Source organism: Euprymna scolopes, chromosome 15, assembly GCF_053919585.1.
Source record: "Euprymna scolopes isolate OS-2025 chromosome 15, ASM5391958v1, whole genome shotgun sequence".
NCBI classification, from domain to species: domain Eukaryota; kingdom Metazoa; phylum Mollusca; class Cephalopoda; order Sepiida; family Sepiolidae; genus Euprymna; species Euprymna scolopes.
In genome coordinates this window covers 3,278,874-3,299,186 of record NC_136496.1, presented here as the reverse complement: position 1 = coordinate 3,299,186, position 20,313 = coordinate 3,278,874, and the positions used below count along the sequence as shown (strand labels likewise).

General features: G+C 31.5%; 1 protein-coding gene across 1 annotated transcript in view; it reads right to left on the bottom strand.

Annotated features, from left to right (window-relative positions):
- LOC145293694 (ATP-binding cassette sub-family D member 1-like) overlaps window positions 1–20,313 on the bottom strand; it is a 102,736-nt gene that overhangs the window by 7,474 nt on the left and 74,949 nt on the right. The window contains exons 7-10 of the mRNA XM_080140104.1: window positions 17,593–17,738; window positions 13,325–13,470; window positions 7,444–7,528; window positions 5,587–5,712 (exon numbers count right to left, since the gene is read on the bottom strand). Of these exons, the coding sequence (XP_079996230.1) occupies window positions 5,587–5,712; window positions 7,444–7,528; window positions 13,325–13,470; window positions 17,593–17,738 (503 nt within the window). The remainder of the gene's footprint in view (window positions 1–5,586; window positions 5,713–7,443; window positions 7,529–13,324; window positions 13,471–17,592; window positions 17,739–20,313) is intronic.

Below are 20,313 nucleotides of genomic sequence, written 5' to 3'. Positions count from 1 at the left end.
ATGAAATAATAAAAAAATATAATGTAATAAAAAATATCATGAAATAAAAAAATATCATGAAATAAAAAAAATATTATGAAATAAAAAAATATGAAATAATAAAAAAAATATTATGAAATAAAAAAAAATATGAAATAATAAAAAATATGAAATAATAAAAATATGAAATAATAAAAATATTATGAAATAATAAAAATATTATGAAATAATAAAAAAATTTGAAATAATAAAAAAAATATTATGAAATAATAAAAAATATGAAATAATAAAAAATATGAAATAATAAAAAATATTATGAAATAATAAAAAATATGAAATAATAAAAAAATATCATTAAATAATAAAAAATATCATTAAATAATAAAAAATATAAAATAATAAAAAATATTATGAAATAATAAAAAAATATGAAATAATAAAAAATATTATGAAATAATAAAAAAATATTATGAAATAATAAAAAAAATATCATGAAATAAAATATGAAATAATAAAAAAAATATTATGAAATAATAAAAAAATATTATGAAATAATAAAAAAATATCATGAAATAAAAAAATATTAAATATTAAAAAAAATATTATGAAATAATAAAAAAATATTATAAAATAATAAAAAATATGAAATAAAAAAAAATATGAAATAAGAAAAAATATTATGAAATAAAAAAATATGAAATAATAAAAAAATATTATGAAATAATAAAAAAATATTATGAAATAATAAAAAATATTATGAAATAATAAAAAATATCATTAAATAAAAAATATTAAATAATAAAAAAATATTAAATAATAAAAAAATTATGAAATAAAAAAAAATATGAAATAATAAAAAAATATTATGAAATAATAAAAAATATGAAATAAAAAAAATATTATGAAATAAGAAAAAAATTTGAAATAATAAAAAATATTATGAAATAATAAAAAATATTATGAAATAAAAAAAATATTATGAAATAAAAAAAAATATTATGAAATAATAAATATGAAATAATAAAAAATATGAAATAATAAAAAATATGAAATAATAAAAAATATTATGAAATAATAAAAAAATATGAAATAATAAAAAAAATATTATGAAATAATAAAAAATATTAAATAAAAAGATATTATGAAATAATAAAAAAATATGAAATAATAAAAAATATTATGAAATAATAAAAAAATATGAAATAATAAAAAATATGAAATAATAAAAAATATGAAATAATAAAAAAATATCATGAAATAATAAAAAATATGAAATAATAAAAAATATTATGAAATAATAAAAAATATTATTAAATAATAAAAAAATATCATGAAATAATAAAAAATATGAAATAATAAAAAATATTATGAAATAATAAAAAATATTATGAAATAAAAAAAAATATTATGAAATAAAAAAAAAATATTATGAAATAATAAATATGAAATAATAAAAAATATGAAATAATAAAAAATATGAAATAATAAAAAATATTATGAAATAATAAAAAAATATGAAATAATAAAAAAATATTATGAAATAATAAAAAATATGAAATAAAAAAATATTATGAAATAATAAAAAAGATATTATGAAATAATAAAAAAATATGAAATAATAAAAAATATTATGAAATAATAAAAAAATATGAAATAATAAAAAATATGAAATAATAAAAAATATTATGAAATAATAAAAAAATATCATGAAATAATAAAAAAATATGAAATAATAAAAAATATTATGAAATAATAAAAAAATACTATGAAATGATAAAAAATGAAATAATAAAAAATATTATGAAATAATAAAAAATATTATTAAATAATAAAAAAATATCATGAAATAATAAAAAATATGAAATAATAAAAAAATATCATGAAATAATAAAAAAATATGAAATAATTAAAAATATTATGAAATAATAAAAATATTATTAAATAATAAAAAAATATCATGAAATAATAAAAAATATTATGAAATAATAAAAAAATATTATGAAATAATAAAAAAATATCATGAAATAAAAAAAATATGAAATAATAAAAAATATTATGAAATAATAAAAAAATATTATAAAATAATAAAAAATATGAAATAATAAAAAATATCATGAAATAATAAAAAATATCATAAAATAAAAAAATATATGACAAAATAATTAAAAAAATATGAAATAATAAAAAAAATAATGGAAGGAGTTAGTTAAAAAAAAACTAGAAGCAAACTTATTCTATGTTTGTCAATAGACACATAAAATAAGTTTTGTTATTTTTTTTAGATAGAATAAAACAAGAAATAGTTAACCAATCTTTGACGAAAGAATAAAAAGATAAAAACAAAAATAGTCCAATCAAAAGTCATCGTGCAAAAAATGATGGGTGTTTATAGAGGAGGTGACCCATATTGACCTGAATGTTTCTGATTTTAACGTATGAATAAAACCAAAAAAGATGGAATCCAACGCCATCCTTTTTTTTCTTTATATATATATATATATATATATAAAGAAAGGGAGTCACACAATTTCATGCTTAAACCGATCGATTACACACATGCATTTGAAACAAAACGTTTTTTCTCTTAGGGAAGCCTCAACCTCTTAATAACAACATTATGAAGAAAAAGAAAAAAATACTACATCACACTATCTTCTCCTTGATAAAGACAATTTTCGCTGAAATCCTTGGTTTTTCATCGATTGGTTGAATTTAAATTTCCATTTAATTTAATCAACCTTTTTTTATTGTCATAATGTAATGCCATGTATGTTTCCCTGTTAGATAATGGCTGTTGATCTCAACATTGTGTGTGACACCATCGATCTGCTACACGCTAACGTTCATGTCTATGTTCTGTCAATGCAGTACTCATTAGTTGATGTCAGCTCTTCTCGATTCTTAAAACTCTCTCAATCTAGTTCTAACTATGTCAAGCTGTCACAAATTAAAAAATACCCCTGTCATGAACTGTTTAAAAACTCAGTAGCACTCCTAAAACTGCCTAAATATATTGACCTTCATTGTTCAGTCCTTTATCCCAAATCACTGCCACACCTTGATTAACAATCCTATTTCAGCTTCTTTTGTGTATCTCGGTGAACAACTTTCTCTCCATTGTTCTGCTGATAAACCTATTGCCTCTTTTTCTTTTTGTTATATATTCTTTCTTTTCCCTTCTAACATTTTGACATTGATAACATCACAATAATATAATCACCTTTTAACTTAAGTCTAATGTTAAGAGGTAAATAATCGTTTTCCTTGATTTTAAATTTTAAAAAATTGTCTTAAAAATTCATTATCAATTAATGTGCATGAAGAAAGCATACAATGAATTTGAGACCATTTTTCCATACTAAAACAGACGATTGCAAAACTAAAATGAATGACACTTATACTTAGGAATTCGCATGACACATGAGTCAAAGTATACAATCATTTTTAATCCAAATCCATTGCATCTTTCCAACTTCTCGTTACAATCAAATTTGTTTTTATTTTTCCTCTTCTTTTTACATTAGAGGTCCATTCACGCACTTGGTTTGCAATTCTCTCTGAGGGCCAATCTTCCTGTATGTCTGAGCCAGCCTAGACATCATTGTCAGATTACTGACTGTGATGTCTAATAATACCCTATTTGTGAGCTCTTCGTTCCAATTCTTCAGTTTAACATTCACAGGCAACATGAATTGAAACAAATATATTGAAGACATTGCCAAGGTTGCTGCAAAGAAGATGGGTTCCCTCTACCATGTTAGAAAATTACCCATATCTACCATTATTTTGTATCTTTAAAAAACAAACATAATCGTTCATTTATTTATTTATTTGCGGACTGTTATAGTTGTTGTTTCACGATGTTTTGGCCAACTATTCCTCTGACCTTCTTATAGTTGGCCGAAACGTGCTGAAACAACAATTTGGAAACGAGAATAACAGTCCGCAAATAAATCAATTACTCGTCTCAAAGGATTCCAAAAAAATATAATTGTTGCTATATCAGGACTGGTGCATCTATCATGAGTCTCTCCCTCTTCGATCTAATAGGTACTGCATTATCAACCGAGGCTTCAACCCTTATTACTGTAATGTTGCATCTCCATGCTTGTTTTACGAATAGTTAAATGAAATCTCTAACATAAGAACCCCTGATTCATCAGACAAACAGCAAAATTTCACTCCTTCACCATATAGGTTTCCAGATACCAGAAAACTTTCTATTCTAATAATTTCTTTCCCTTGAACTGCTAAACTGTAGATTTCTTTCACTGTTTCCTGCTTCTCTGACTGTGCTAACATGCAGAAATTTAGTTGTAATGCAAATAGACATCTTGCTGCCCAACTCCCTACATAGTATACTTTTAGCTATGGTCCCAAATAGTAGCCATTTATGTCCAAGTGGCAATATGCATTACTTCAAGTGAATCCAAGGAAAAAAAAAAAAAAAAAAAAAAAAAAAACGGTACTAAAACAGAACAATGCTATCATTGGAATTTTCTAGTCAGTTTACATAAAAAAATGGAAGTTGCCGATCAAAAGTTCAGTGGTTTTTTGTTTTCTCGCACCAACACAGCTTTTTAAAGGAAAAAATATTATTTCTGCTGTTAAGGAAAATTCAATAAAAAATTAATTGAAAAAAAAAAAAAAATCAAAATAATATTTTTTTATATAATTTTTTTATGATTTTTTGTTCAAATCAAGACAAATATTTATTGGCTTATTATAATATAATAACAAATTATATTGTATTGTAATATAACAATATTATATTGGCTTATTATAATATAATAACAAATTAATGTTTTCTTTAATAACGTTGGCTGCTGCGATTTCATTGCCTCAACATTTCAGCTCATTTTGGCATTTTACGTAAATTACCGGAAAATTCTGACGATAGCACGGTCCTTATTCTGCATGTTGCAGGGGGATGATAATTGGTATCTAACCTAAAATAGTTTTCTGAAATGATGTTGGCTGCTACAATGCTATTGGCTTAGCGTTTCTTTTATTTTTTTTACTCATGTTCACCCCAAACAAGACATATTGCCACTTGGACGTAAGGGGCGACTATTTGTGACCATACCTAGGAAAGATTAGCAAGTTTATGTTACATTTAAACTTCTGCATATCAGTATAGTCAGGGAAGCAGGTAGCAGGAAGGGAATTCCAAAGTCTAGCTGTTCGAGGGAAGAAACTATTAAAGTAGAAAGCTTTCTGGCATTTAGAGACCTCAACAGTGAAGAGGCGAGATTTTGTTGTTAAGCGGGTTTGTCACGGATATGTATGTTAAGGGGGCACAAGTGCAACGAGTTCATCAGAGCACATTCCATTAAAATATTTGTAAAACAAGCACAGGGATGCAGCATTGCAGTGATGGAACAGGGGTTGGAGCTTAGTTGACAAAGTGGGATATATTAGATTGGAGACTCTTTCTTGAACTCTATCCAAGAGGCACCTTTCAGCATTTTACGTATTCTGCCTGGAAAATTCCGATAACCCGACGGTCTTTATTTTACATAAGTACTAAATGAAAAAAAAAAAAAATCAAGGTTTTTGTAAAGCAGACAAAATAAAAAGAAGTTTCCAGAGTTTTTATCGACTTACCATAATGTTGGTCTGTGAGTGATCGTGAGGAGCGTGATTCCTTCATCTTTGGCTCTTTGGTAGATGCTGCTTTCAACATCAATGGACACTGCACTTGTGCACTCATCAAGTAACGCAAACTGGGGCCTGTCCGACATATAAAATTGAAAGGTTGAGTGAGTGTCACATATTTTACCCATCAACTTTATATTAAGTTAATAGAATATTCTCGTGGACGGTTAGACAGTTTGACGAATGAGAAGGAAATCCTTAAAACAAACAACATTTCTATGGCTGACATGTTGGAAATATTCTGAATAAGATATTTGGAAATTTGCATAAGTGAGTTTATTAGAATTTATGTTGCTTTTTGCACACTTTACGTAAGTGGAGAGGTTCTATATAAATTCTCACAAAAGAACTTTCAGGAGAAGGAACTCTCAAATATTGGAGGAAGTTAATTTTTATTAACAAAAAAAAAAAGGAATAGAACCTAATTTCTGCTATACTGACTTTCTTAAACAAGGACAACACCTCCCAGGACAATCGTTGTTTGGAAATCACACAAGAAACCGACTAAGTATATATTTGTTATATTTTGAATCGTAATATATATATTTGATTGAATGCAATAATGGCCTTTGTTTGGTTTGTCATTATTTTTATCCAAGAATGATGATTGTTCTTTAAATGTGTTTTTGTCTTTACTCTACAAGTTAGAAAAGACCTTTACTGTACACGTTAGAAATGACCTTTACTGTACACGTTAGAAATGACCTTTACTGTACACGTTAGAAAAGACCTTTACTGTACACGTTAGAAAAGACCTTTACTGTACACGTTAGAAAAGACCTTTACTGTACACGTTAGAAAAGACCTTTACTGTACACGTTAGAAAAGACCTTTACTGTACACGTTAGAAATGACCTTTACTGTGCAAGTTAGAAAAGACCTTTACTGTACACGTTAGAAATGACCTTTACTGTGCAAGTTAGAAATGACCTTTACTGTGCAAGTTAGAAAAGACCTTTACTGTACACGTTAGAAAAGACCTTTACTGTACACGTTAGAAAAGACCTTTACTCTACACGTTAGAAAAGACCTTTACTGTACACGTTAGAAATGACCTTTACTGTACACGTTAGAAAAGACCTTTACTGTGCAAGTTAGAAATGACCTTTACTGTACATGTTAGAAAAGACCTTTACTGTGCAAGTTAGAAATGACCTTTACTGTACACGTTAGAAAAGACCTTTACTGTGCAAGTTAGAAATGACCTTTACTGTACATGTTAGAAAAGACCTTAACTGTACACGTTAGAAAAGATCTTTACTGTACACGTTAGAAATGACCTTTACTGTACACGTTAGAAAAGACCTTAACTGTGCAAGTTAGAAATTACCTTTACTGTACACGTTAGAAAAGACCTTTACTGTACACGTTAGAAATGACCTTTACTGTACATGTTAGAAATGACCTTTACTGTGCAAGTTAGAAATAACCTTCCAAATAATTTCTAATAGACAATCCTATGGCCATTGTGACTTTTTTCTTTCCGAACAGTGGCAGTAAAGAGACATAAATTATTAGAAATGGAATCAATTCTGGTGATCACTCTGAGAAGAACTAGTATTTTTGTTTATATACAACCCTCTTAATATTTCCATTTTATTCTGATTCATTTTTATGGAAGATTCATTTTTGTTGTTTGGTTTTTATTTTTATGGAAGATTCATTTTTGTTGTTTGGTTTTTATTTTTATGGACGTCATGTACTAGCTTTGTAAAACCAAGCTATTAGCATTTTAAGCTTTTTTTTTTTTTTTTTCAGTGGAATCAGAGTTTATTTTTAAATGAAAAGATTTCTATTTCTACTCACTTGTGGTAGAAAAGCCGAGCCATGCCCATTCTTTGTTTCTCTCCACCCGACAAGACGTCTTTCCAATCACAGGTAGAATCCCAGCCTAAAAGAGAAACGAATGAAATAAATTAACAAAATCATGAAAAAAACAAAAAAAAAACAAAAAAAAAAACGACGAAAGATACGTATCTGAGTCACTACTTTCTCACAAAGTTTATTCAGGCTTTGCTTTTTATGGTTTGATCAGATTGCACACCGACACGAGCATTCTCATGACAGTTTTCTGTGTCTTACTACTTCCGTGCTGGCTCATGACAAACTGGCAGCAGGTGTTTTGGTTATGGAGATTGCCGTACAGTCATCAGGTTCCTTCTAGCCCCCCCCCCCACACACACTTTTCCTTAATGCCTCCATCACAGTTAAGCAACTCTATCTACCCCTCCCACTTCTCATGATAAATCTACCCCTCCCACTTCTCATGATAAATCTACCCCTCCCACTTCTCATGATAAATCTACCCCTCCCACTTCTCATGATAAATCTACCCCTCCCACTTGATAACTCTCCAAAAAATCAAAAAGAGACTAACAGGTGCTATACCTTGCCCAAGGGTGACTTATAACTGTGCAAAGCATAGGCGTTCATGCCCCCCTGAAATATTATACATACCTGCTTCCTAAATACACAGTGCCAAGTATTCTCAAATGGTTGCCCATTTTAGTACTGACCTGGCACTTAACTTCAGCCGGTGTGTCAACGTAAACATGTCATATACAAGTTGAAGATTTACAATTTAAGGTGAAGGGACTCTTCATGCTTACCAACAAAAATCTGCTTTAAAGACCAAATTAGTTTTCATTTGAGTGATGGAGGATGTGAGGAGACCAGATTCTGGCGTGCAAAATCATCAACAGGAATTTAAATTTACCTTTTAATACCCCCCCTTCCCCGCCGGTGCCAAAACATGGTCTTCAAAGACGATGTGTTATTTTTGTTTAAATAAAAGAAACACATCATTCTATGTTCGAGTTTTGGCTCTATACCATATATAGGTTAAAAGTGACAAACATTTAGACTGTACGTTTTTGATTATGTATTGTCACCCCAAACCAAGCACATAGCCACTGATGGAATACTGTAAATACCTACTGAATAGTAAGTGTGGGGAGTTGAACAGCAAGATGTCTGTTTACATTACATTTAAACTTGTGCAGGTTAATGCAGTCAGGAAAGCAAAAAATAGGGTGGAAATTTCAAAGTTTAGTTGATCAGAGCACATTCTGATGAACTCATAGCACTTGTGCCCTCCCCCCATGTACATACTCCTGACTAATCCAACAAGCAACAAAATTCCACCCCTTCACTGCTGAGGTCTCTAAATGCTGGAAACCTTCTGCTCTAATAGTTTCTTCCCTCAGACTGCTAACTTTGAAATTCCCACCCTGTTTTCTGCTTTCCTAACTGTAATAACCTGCACAAGTTTAAATGTAATGTGATCAGACATCTTGCTGTTCAACTCCCCACACTTCCTTATAGACATGATCTTAAGTAGTAGTCCCTTATATCCAAGTGGCAATATGTTTGTTTAGGGTGAAAAAAAAGACTACTCTAATCAATCACAACATAGTGTTAGCTACTTATATTTTCTTTATCATGCTCCATCGACCCAGGACTGTACTTTTTTTTTTACATAGGCATCACCACTTATCAAGGCCCAGGGGCTACTCCAGGATTAGGGTTAAAGAGTGTACAGTAGTCAATTGGACAATATAGTAATCATTAGTAATGGAAATTCGGTAAATTTGTTAACTTAATGAGAACAGCTTATCAAGAACTTGTTTACATTGGACTTGAAGACAACCATATTGTAGTCAGCTGGAAAGCAAGAAAACGGAATACAATTCCACAGGCATGCAGTTCTAAGAAAGAAACCTTCTTCATGGAATCTACGTTTAGGTTTAGGCACAGATAAAGAGTGGGGGGAATTATTGATAGTGTTTTCAGCTAGACGGGTGTTTCTTGTGAAAGTTTGGCAAGGGGGACCATAGTTTGAAGCTCAGTCGAGCACCTGCCATGAAAATAACGATAAAGCAAGGACAAACTCGCTACATCTCTTCTGTGAGAAAGAGGTTGCAGGGAAGAGAAATGGACATCTCTTACGAGGCTACGAAGTCTATTTTGAACTCTATCAAGGCAGGACAAGTCCTTTCTAGCAGCTCCTGCCCAGATATGGCAACAGTATTCCATCCTTGGACAAATTTAGCTCTTATATAGATAGAGAATTGCATCAGCAGTGAGATATCTACTGGATCGATAGAAGGTCCCACCATTTTTCCAGCGACTTTGGCAACAAATTTGATGTACGTGTTCCATTTCAAATCAGGAGTAAAGGTCAAGCCCGGAAGCTTGTCAAAACATGAGGCCTCCCCAAAACGAGAGCCATTCATTTCAATTGATGCCAGATGGGAACAGAGCGTTGATGATGTAAAGATAAAAGCTTGGTTTTAGATGCATTAAAAGTAATCAGCCACTCCTTTCCCCATTGTACCACTTGCTCAAAATCAGAGGAGAGAGAATCGGAGAGAACTTGGTCATTTATGGTCTTAGATGTGCTACCATAGATAGTAGTGTCATCAGCATAAATGTCTACAAATGATGTAAGGATGTGATGTGGAAGATCATTAATGTAGATCAGTAAAAGAGTTGGGCCCAGGATGGACCCCTGAGGGACTCCAGCATTAATACTATGAGCTTCTGATTTTTGCCCCTCAACTACTACTCTTATGAACCTATCAGAAAGAAATGATTTAATAATTGAGAAGACATTTCCAGCTATACCATAGCTAGAGATCTTATGAAGTAAACCTTTATGCCATACCCTATCAAAGGCCTTAGATATGTCAAGAGCAATTGCCCTAGAAAGGTTGCCTCCGTCGAGAGATTTGCTAATCCTATGAGATATAACTGTAAGCACATCTGCAAGAAATGATTTGGTAATCTACTCTATTATTTGATACTCTAATCAATCACGCCTTTGAGAGAATAGATGTAGCACTTCCTCGATACTAGTGTCCAAATGTATTTACTGATTTTAATCTCCAACACAGTAATTGGCTTCTATAACTACACTAACACAGTAATTGGTCGCATCACAAATAACTTTTTTATATCCCATTCCTTTACACAGACAGTAACATTCTCAACCCATCTCAGATCGTCAGGACCAGCAAGCCTCACTTCTGGACCTATTTCTGACAACAGATCCTGAGGATTGTGTAACAAATACCCATTGCCTAGTTGGGAGTGCTGATCATGCTGTGATAATGATAGACATCACTCTAAACTCTCAACCCGAAGTTGAAGAGCCATTGCTCAAAACGACAAGATGCTACAATAAGGCTGACTGGGATGCCATCAAGGATCACATCAAAGATGCTCCATGGGGAAATATCTTTTCTCTTCCTGCGAAACATTGCGCCAATGAGACCACTGAATGGTTTAAGTTCTATAACAAACCCCAAATGGTTTACTTGCGCAGCTGCCATTGCTCTGACACAACATGCATACCACAGATTTATCCGACATAAATCCAATTAAATAAACAAAAGTTTATAGAAACTAGAAGTAATTGTAAAAAGGAAATAGCCACGGCTAAGAGAGAATATATCAAAACCACCAGAAAATGCATTGAAGCGCAGAATTTTTTTTTTTTTTTTTTTTACATGGTGGTCACCACTTATCAAGGCCCGTACTTGGCTTTTATACAGATAGAGAATTGCATCATCAGTGAGATATCTTCTGGAGCGGTAGAAGGATCCCATCATCTTTCCAGCGACCTTGGCAACAGACTTGATTAGGAACTTATGATTTCTGGAAAATCTATAATGGTGAAATAAATAAGGGGCAATCAACAATTCTCCCACTATCCAACAATTTTGAAGGCAACTGAGAAGCAAACCTGTTTGCCCGTTGGTTTGCATCAAACTACTTTGGACCTAGCAAACCACTCCCTCCCAGATTTTCCTCTGCAGACAGAAACTACACTATGATGATCCGAAAATCACCCCTTCTCAAGTACATGATATCATAAAAAACTTCGAAAGCATGTGGACCTGTTGTACTATTAAAAACATGTTCCGCCGATGTTGATCCAGTTCTCTCCAAACTTTTCAACAAATGCTTTCTGACTGCTGGAAAACTTTCTGTGGTACCAGTTTACAAGAATTCTGGTGAAAGAACTGACCCATTAAATTATCACCCCATTAGCCTCCTTCCTCTTTTCGCTCAAATATTTGAGTCCATAATTAATCAAGCACTAGTCCACCACATCAGAGCTGCTAAACTTCTGTCTGACCAACAGTATAGATTTAGGTAAGCTTGTTCTACTGCAGATATTCTAACTGTAATCTCTGAACTGAACTGAAAACACCTGTCTAGCTGAAGCCACTGTCAAAAATTTTCCCCACTCTCTATCTGTGCCTAAATCAAAATGTAGATTCCATGAACACAGCTTCTTTCTTAGAACAGCACACCAGTGGAACTCTGTTCCATCTGCCTGTTTCCCACCTGACTACAACTTGGGTGTCTTCAAATCTAACGTAAACAAATTCCTGATGAACCGCCCCCTTAAGTAGACACTTTATGAAATCTCAACACTAATGTACAACGTACTGTACATGCAATAACCCTTATACCTGAGTGGCTTCCGGGCCTTGATAAGTGGTGACCTCCTTGTAAAAAACAAAAATTAAAAAAAAAAAAACAATGCAGTGAACAAAGCAAGAGAGGGTAGGGCAGTAGCCCTAGATATATCTAAGGCTTTTGACAGGGCATGGCATGATGGCATGATAGTCTTCTCATGAAAATCAGATCCTATGGTATTACTGGATGAATACTTAACATAATTAAATCCTTCTTAAATAAGAGAAGAATTTAGGTTGTCTTTGATGGTCGTACATTAAAACAATGTATAAATGCAGGATGTACCTCAGGGGTCGATCCTTGGACCTTTATTATTCCTGATATTCATAAATGATCTCCCAGATAAAATTGTCTCTGAGATGAGTATATTTGCTGATGACATCACACTCTAATAGACACAATGGGAAAAAATGAATGAACACATGTCCAAAGCAATAGAGAAAGACCTGCAGTAGTGGAATGGGGACAAACATGGATGGTAACATTCAATGCTACCAAGACTAAGCTGCTTTCTTTTAATAACACAGTAGAAACCATTCTTAATCACTACTAGCCACTGAGAGCATTGCCAAGGCTGCTGCAAAGAAACATGGGCTCTCTCTACCATACTAGAAAGTAACTTACACCTGAGAGTGTCTTTTACCTCTCCGAGACCATCATTCGTCCATGTATGAATATTGTTGCCACATTTGTGCTGGTGCATCTGCTACTAGTCTCTCCCTCTTAAACAGGATTGAAAAGAGAGTCGCCACCTTAATAGGTCCCGCACTAACAGATAGGATTCAACCACTGACGAAATGTTGCATCCCTCTGCCTGTTTTACAAGTATTTTAATGGTAGGTGCTCTGACGAACTATAAGCCCTTTTACCTCCTTGACATAAATACCCTGACAAACAGCAAAATCCCACCCCCACACAGTAGAGATCCTCAGATGCCAGAAATCCTTCTACTCCAATAGTTTCTTCCCCAGAACTGCTAAACTTTGGAATTCTCTTCCGGGTTCCTGCTTCCCTTACTGTACTGACATGCAGAAGTTCAAGTGTAATGTAAACAGACATCTTGCTGCTCAACTCCCTACATAGTATCCCTGTAAATTATAACCCAGATAGTAGTCCCCTACATCAACGGGGCACTGTACCTTGTTTGGGGTGAAAATGCATTAAAAAAATTTTTTTTAAATAAATGCAAACTACTCACCCCCTTCTCTGTGGACAATGTGTTGGAGATGTACAATGGACAAGATGGTTTCCAAATGATCGTCGTTCAATTTTTTCCTCTGGAAATCTGCCACGGTGTCAGGATAAATTACTTGGTCCCTCAACGTACCAATTGACATATAAGGCCTGTCGGACAAAGAAAACAATAAGCTTTATATATAGGATCCAATTTAAGATGTATGCATATTTGAATGCTGATAAATTCAATTAAATTTATTTGGCAAAAAAATGAAACAAATGTACTTTAATTTGTAAGAAAAAAAAAGGTTGCAGTTATTTATACTGAAGAGGATGCAGTTGAGCAGCACTTGTTCAAATTCACCTTGACTTTATCTTGAGACTCAAGTGAAATACAGCAAGTCAAAATAACAGGGAAATTTAGGGAGATTTACGTATTTAGTTGCTTCCACATGAAAGCAAAATGTGACACAAGGTCGTTTTTAATAGGGGGGGGGGCGACCAGCTCCCCAAAAAGGGGCACTCTGGAAGTAGGCAAAAATAAAATTGCCTTAGTACAGAATAGTTTCCCCCTTACTTGACTAAAGACAAATTAACTTGAGTGTAACATTAAAACTGATACTACACTCTGATCCTAGCCTGTGCCAGATAAATTTATCAGTGAAAAATGTAGACTAAAAAAATTAAGGAGAATAAGCAAGTAGAATTTTAATGACATTTAAATTTTTAACGAGTAAAAAAAAATAGGTCTTACTTTTTAAACGACACTCATATTAGGTGGGGTGTATCCCCCCCCCTCCGATGGTTAGAAACCACTGACTGACTTGGAGGCTCCAAAACTATTGGATGAAATTGCACTAGTTTCAAGACATAACATCAAGTAGACTAATTCTGATATTTAACCCAATCTATATATCTATAAAAGTGAACATGTCTGTATGTGTGTGTGTACATTTCCCTACGCAATAATTCTGTCAATTTTAAGTCTACAGACTCGAAATTTGATATACAGGGTACTGAGATTTGGAAAATCTTTGTGATCGGTTTTTGGCCAGAAATTTCGCTGTTAAGAGGTCAAAGTTCAACGATTTGACCTTTGAGAACTCTACCAAACTCCCCTGACAATTTTGGGTCGAAACACTTGAAATTTTAGATATAGGTTCCTTGGACATGAATCTAACTTAATAACTTGATTTGAGTCCAAAACAAATGTTAAGGAGTCAAATTTTAAAAAATTGACCGCTTTTTTTTTTTTTTGCTCAACATACACCTCCAAACACCCGGGCAACGCCGGGCTGAAATGCTAGTCTTAAATAAAAAAAAAAAAAAAACACCTCTGCCTAAATTCACCTTTATATTTTATATATATATATATATATATATATATATATATATATATATATATATATAAGAACAAGTTAATAAAACATGTTAAAAAAACATTTTGAAAAAGAGTTAAAAACATATTTAATTTTAAGTCAGATCTATGACTTACTTGTAGTTTCATTAAATACTTTTGCAAGCAAAATCTAACCCTGCATTTTGCTAATTCCTACCCTCTGATGAGAAGGAAAGTATTTCTTTGAAACTCCGCGGATTAAGGACTATCCACTTATTTTGTGCTTCCTTTGTAAAATTAAATATGTTTTAAACTCTTTTTCAAAGTGTTTTTTTAACAGGTTTTATTAACTACTTGTTCTTATTATAAGCTCTATTTCCTATTTGGTTTTATCGAGCTTTTACATCTGGTTGAGATTACTTTATAAATATTAACTCTTTAATATTTATAATATACTTTAGATTTGCCATCTTGGATTATCTTAGTAAACTTAACTGTAATTCTTATTAGTATATATATATATATATATATATATATATATATATATATATATATATATACTAAGACTCAGTTCAAAATAACTTTTTTTGTGTACACTAATATTTTAAATCAATATCAGTTAAGATAATAAGGAAGTAAAATTTTAATGAAGTTTTAATTTTAATGGGTTAAAAAAAATATGATGTCTTAATTTTGAGCCGATCTTCATATTAGGTGGGATGTGTCTCCAAAAGAAAAAAAAATGGTTAGAAACCACTGCCTTGAGGAATCCAAAACTATTAAATGAATTGTACTAGTTTCAGATTGGAGTCCTTAGTACGCAGGACATGATATCAATTGGACTAATTCTGATATTTAAACCATCTTAAACATAAAAAAAGAAGCATTTCTACAGCTAGCATTATACCAACCCAATGGCCATTGCAATATTTTTTTTCAAAAAGTAACAGGACAGCAACATCAATAGTTAGAAATGAAACCAATGATGATCACTTGGACAAGAATCCAGAAAAATAAAATTTATTGCTCAGAGTCAAAGAATTTCGACAGAAAAACAATCAACAACAACAACAACAACAACAACAATAAAAAAAATGCTTGAAAAATTGAAACTTGTATCATCTTTTTTAAGATAAATAAATAATTTATTTGAAGAAGAAATATTGTTTTTGACTTTTTAAAATTTCTAATATATCTCAAAATTCAAATGATATCTCAAAAATGACAATATTTCAGCTGAAACGTGAAAATTATAGAAATGTGGGATGCACTTCTATATATTATCAGTGAACATAAACTGTTACACTAAAGTAAAAATCAACAAAGGTTTTATTTGATTGGAAGAAAGTTGGGGAGTGTCCAAGTGAAGAAAAGTTCTCTAAGCTGTCGAAGGTCAATCAGCAGTTATCTACATAACGGACCAAAAATTTTGCTTGTAATAGGAATTGCATTTTAAAAAGAAAAAAAAATTATGGAAATTGCTCTAGACAAGATGTGAAGCCATTTGATGTTAGGATTTAACAAAAACGAAAGATAGTTATTGAAAAGACAGAAGATGTCTAATAACCTTAGTCCTAAAATGACCAAGGTTATTGGCAGGAGGAAAACAGTCAGCAGAAAAAGAGTTCCACAAGCTTGCAGTTCTTAGAAAGAATCTACTGGAATAAGAAACTATATTACAATAAGGTATCAAAAAAGTGAATTGATGGAGACCACTAGACCAACGAGTCAAACGAGCTGGAACAAAGGAAGTGAAGAATATATAAGACAATTTTAAAGAAAACATATAAAAGTATTTATAGAAAAAAACTGAGACTAGCAACATCACTAAAGAGAGATTACAAAGAAGAAAGGGTGGAGGCCAATCAAATTATCGATATGTTTCTGCAATTTATGAAGAACTCTCGAATGGGACAAATTCTGTAATCACTGATTTAAATATGCTCCTCCAGTGTTAAATAAAATAATTATATTCTTATTAAATATGCCTTTGTTTGCTGTTTTGTACAAGCGTTAATTTTCAGCAACAGAGATGCAGTCCATTTACTTGCAACGATGGAAATGCTGCCTGTAATGATGCAAAGAAGATTAAAAAACAGACCCATACTAGACGTCTATGGTTGACGTCATATTAACCCGTTTATGTTTCTATTGTCCATGTGCCTATCATCTGATATCGTTTGATCGTGTGTAACACCCGGGGAGCTGATTGCTATTCCCAGGACGTTTCTCAACCAAGTAACTCTCCCTCGGGTAAATGATCAGGTGTCATAATAGTATTTCTAGAAAAGACTGAAACTAGCAACATCACGAGAGATTGCAAAAAAAGAAAAGGTGCAGGTCAATCAAATTATTGATATATTTCTGCCATTTATCAAGAACCCTCAAATGAGACAAAAATTCACAAGCCCAAATAAGGCAATACTCCATATATGGTCTGATAATAAAGTTGTAGCATTAGAGAATAGCCTCAGGTATGAGAAAAAGGGTTAGAGCAGTAAAGAACCTATTTTACAAGCAGAAAAAGCAATGGATTTAACATATGAAGTCCAAGAAAGATTTGATGAGAAGTCGATTTTACATCGAGAGCAGAGCCATCCATGAGAATCTCAGGAAGAAAGGGACACATCTACGATTGAAAAACAGGAGCTATGTGTAAACAGATTTAAACAAAACAAGCTATTCTTTTAACTCATCAAGTAACCCATCTCTTTCTAAGTTCCTATCTATAACTCTCACCCTCTCTCACTGTATTTGATCCCTCCCTCATCTTATCTTCTACAGTATCTATCACTCTCACTTCCATCATCCTCTCGCACTTTGTTTATTAGCACTGGATCTATTACATGAACTAATACATTTGCGTGGAGGGAGATGCATCATCCACTTTCGTCCTCTTTACGTCGTGAATGAACAGAGAAAAAGAAGAAACAAACAAAAAAAATCTTTGCCTTTGTGGAATGTAAAACATGTGATGTGTTGGAGGTTTCTGTAGACTTCCCCTGTAAGCTGGCCAAAGTCCACTAAGAATGCGGAATAAAGAAGACTTGCCACAACCATTTGGACCGGTGATCAAGAGGTGCGTCCCTGGCATAATCTGGTAAGAAAATAAAAAAATTAAAATTAAATATATGTATATATATATTAGTAATAGGACGATTCCAATATTTTTCCTGATTCCATGCTAAATTACCAATTCCGATTCTTTAGAAATCTGTTATTATTTAACAATAAAATTGTTATAAATCCCGATTTTCATAAAAACACGTGTTAAATATGCAGATATTTTCCTAAACGTCAAAATACACTTGTGGAGGATGATTTATCGATTTTAATTTTACTGATATTTTTAAATCAATAAATATTTATTATTTTATCATTATTACCTGCAGTGGAAAATTTTGTTTTAAACAAAATCAAATAAAAAAAAAAACAATTAAAAGAATCAATTTGGAATCAGAAAATAGGCATCAATTTTTCTGATATCAATTCCAATACATGCAAATTTTCGGATTTTCTGATTCACGATTCTGATTAATCGTCCCAACACTAATATATATATATATTTTGGAAGCAAGTCATTTTTCAAACACGTCTGATTAAATATGACTGAGTTCTTTTTTCCGATTATGTTGGATAACTTTTCAATTTGCCTACCCATCTCACACCCACCTTTATAACCAATAAAAAAAAAAAAAAATAATAGAATTACTCGTAACTTCAACCGCCCCCTTAATTAAACACTTCATCAAGTCTCCACACTAACGTAATGTACTTGCAATAACCCTTATCCCTGAGTGGCTTCCGGGCCTTGATAAGTGGTGATCACTGTGTAAAAAAAAACTATAAATACAGCAAACCTCAATAAAGAAACAACAACAATCGTTCCCAACGACACTCGGATGCACCAATTGAAAGTGCTTGAGAAAAATATGGCTGAACAACAATAACTACTGGGCGCCATAATATACAACATGCCAGCCGAAAAAAAAAAAAGACTGCACAGTGAATTGAAAAGTTATCCAACAAAATCGGAAAAAAGAACTATCGTGTTCAATCAGATGTGCTTGAAATATATATATATATATATATATATATATATATATATATATATATATATACTAGCAAAAGTACCCATTGTTGACTGGGTTCAAAAACAGCCTACAGAAAATGGACACTGATTTATGAAAGTATGATAGGTTATGAAAAGGAAGGGTTGTAAAGAGATAGCGTCGAATTTGGGGGTATCAAAACCAAAGCAAAATATGATGAAAGTAAAAATAAAATAGATAAACCCCATAATTTATTATACCATACCTGTTCACACTGAAACACTTATCACAATATTCTGTGGATTTATATTAAAAAAAACCTTGTTAAACTTTGTGACATATTTCCATTCTATGGAAGTCAGGTGTGAACGAAAACCCCATAATTTTATTATACAATATTTCTTCAAACTGAAACATAATTATCAAAGTATACTTACGCAGATAGATATGAAAAGTCTTTATTAAAGTTTGTGCCTATTTCCATTCTATGGAGGCCAGGCATGAACGCAGACCCCACAATTTTATTATACCATCTCTATTTAAGTTAAAATATACTTATTAAAGTATTATTATGTACATCTATATCAAAAACACTTGTAAACGTTTTTTTTTAATTTTAAAATTTTTTATTTCCATACTTTGTGGACCAGACGCGAACGCAGACCCCACAATTTTAATGAACCACTATTCTGTCAGATCAAACATACCCAGTCCTGTGTCTCGATACATCTTCTATCATTACATATAATCATTTTTTTAAAATAGTCAACCATATAGGAGCATATTTATGACCAGACACACAGACGTTCAGCATATAATGTGTGTGTGTGAGAAAAAATGTGACCTGTTGAGTCACCATTGAGTTTGAACTACATTTTTTGAATCAGAAAAAAGTGAGTTTGGAAAGTGTAAGTAGAACTACCTATTTTAAGAATAAATGGACTCACCCTCCAGACACAATAAATACACTTGCATCTAAATGTCAAGGCAGCTATCATCCCAGAATCATGATTTTGTATTATACTTTATTCTTAATAAACTTTTTCTCATGTCTCTTTTATGTTCATCAAGTCTTTTCTTTAGTTTGTGTTGAGTTTCATAGATGCACCATGTATTTGAAAATAATGACTTCTGCTTTTCTTTAAATCAATTACATTGAAAAAGTCTTGGAATGAAGATGAAACATTAATGAATATTTAAATAATTTTAGCTTTTCCTTCTTTGAATAATCCATTATGTTGGATTATATATATATATATATATATATATATATATATATATATATTATTTGAGGGTCACCACTTATCAAGGCCAAGAGGCCACTCTAGGATAAGGATTAATAAATGTTAGTTAGATAGTGAGACAACGCCATGATGATCAGTAATGATGGAAATTGGGTAGGGCTTATTTACATTGGACTTGAAAACGTCTATGCTGTAATTAGCTAGGAAGCAGCCTTACAGTATTATGTTCCACAAATTGACAGTTCTAGGACAGAAAATCTGTTTATCGGATTGTCATTTAGTTTTAGGCACAGATAGAGAGTGACAGAAATTTTTAATGGTTGTTGTAGCTAGATGTGTATTTGTTAGATTGGAGCTTAGTCGAGCACCTACTATA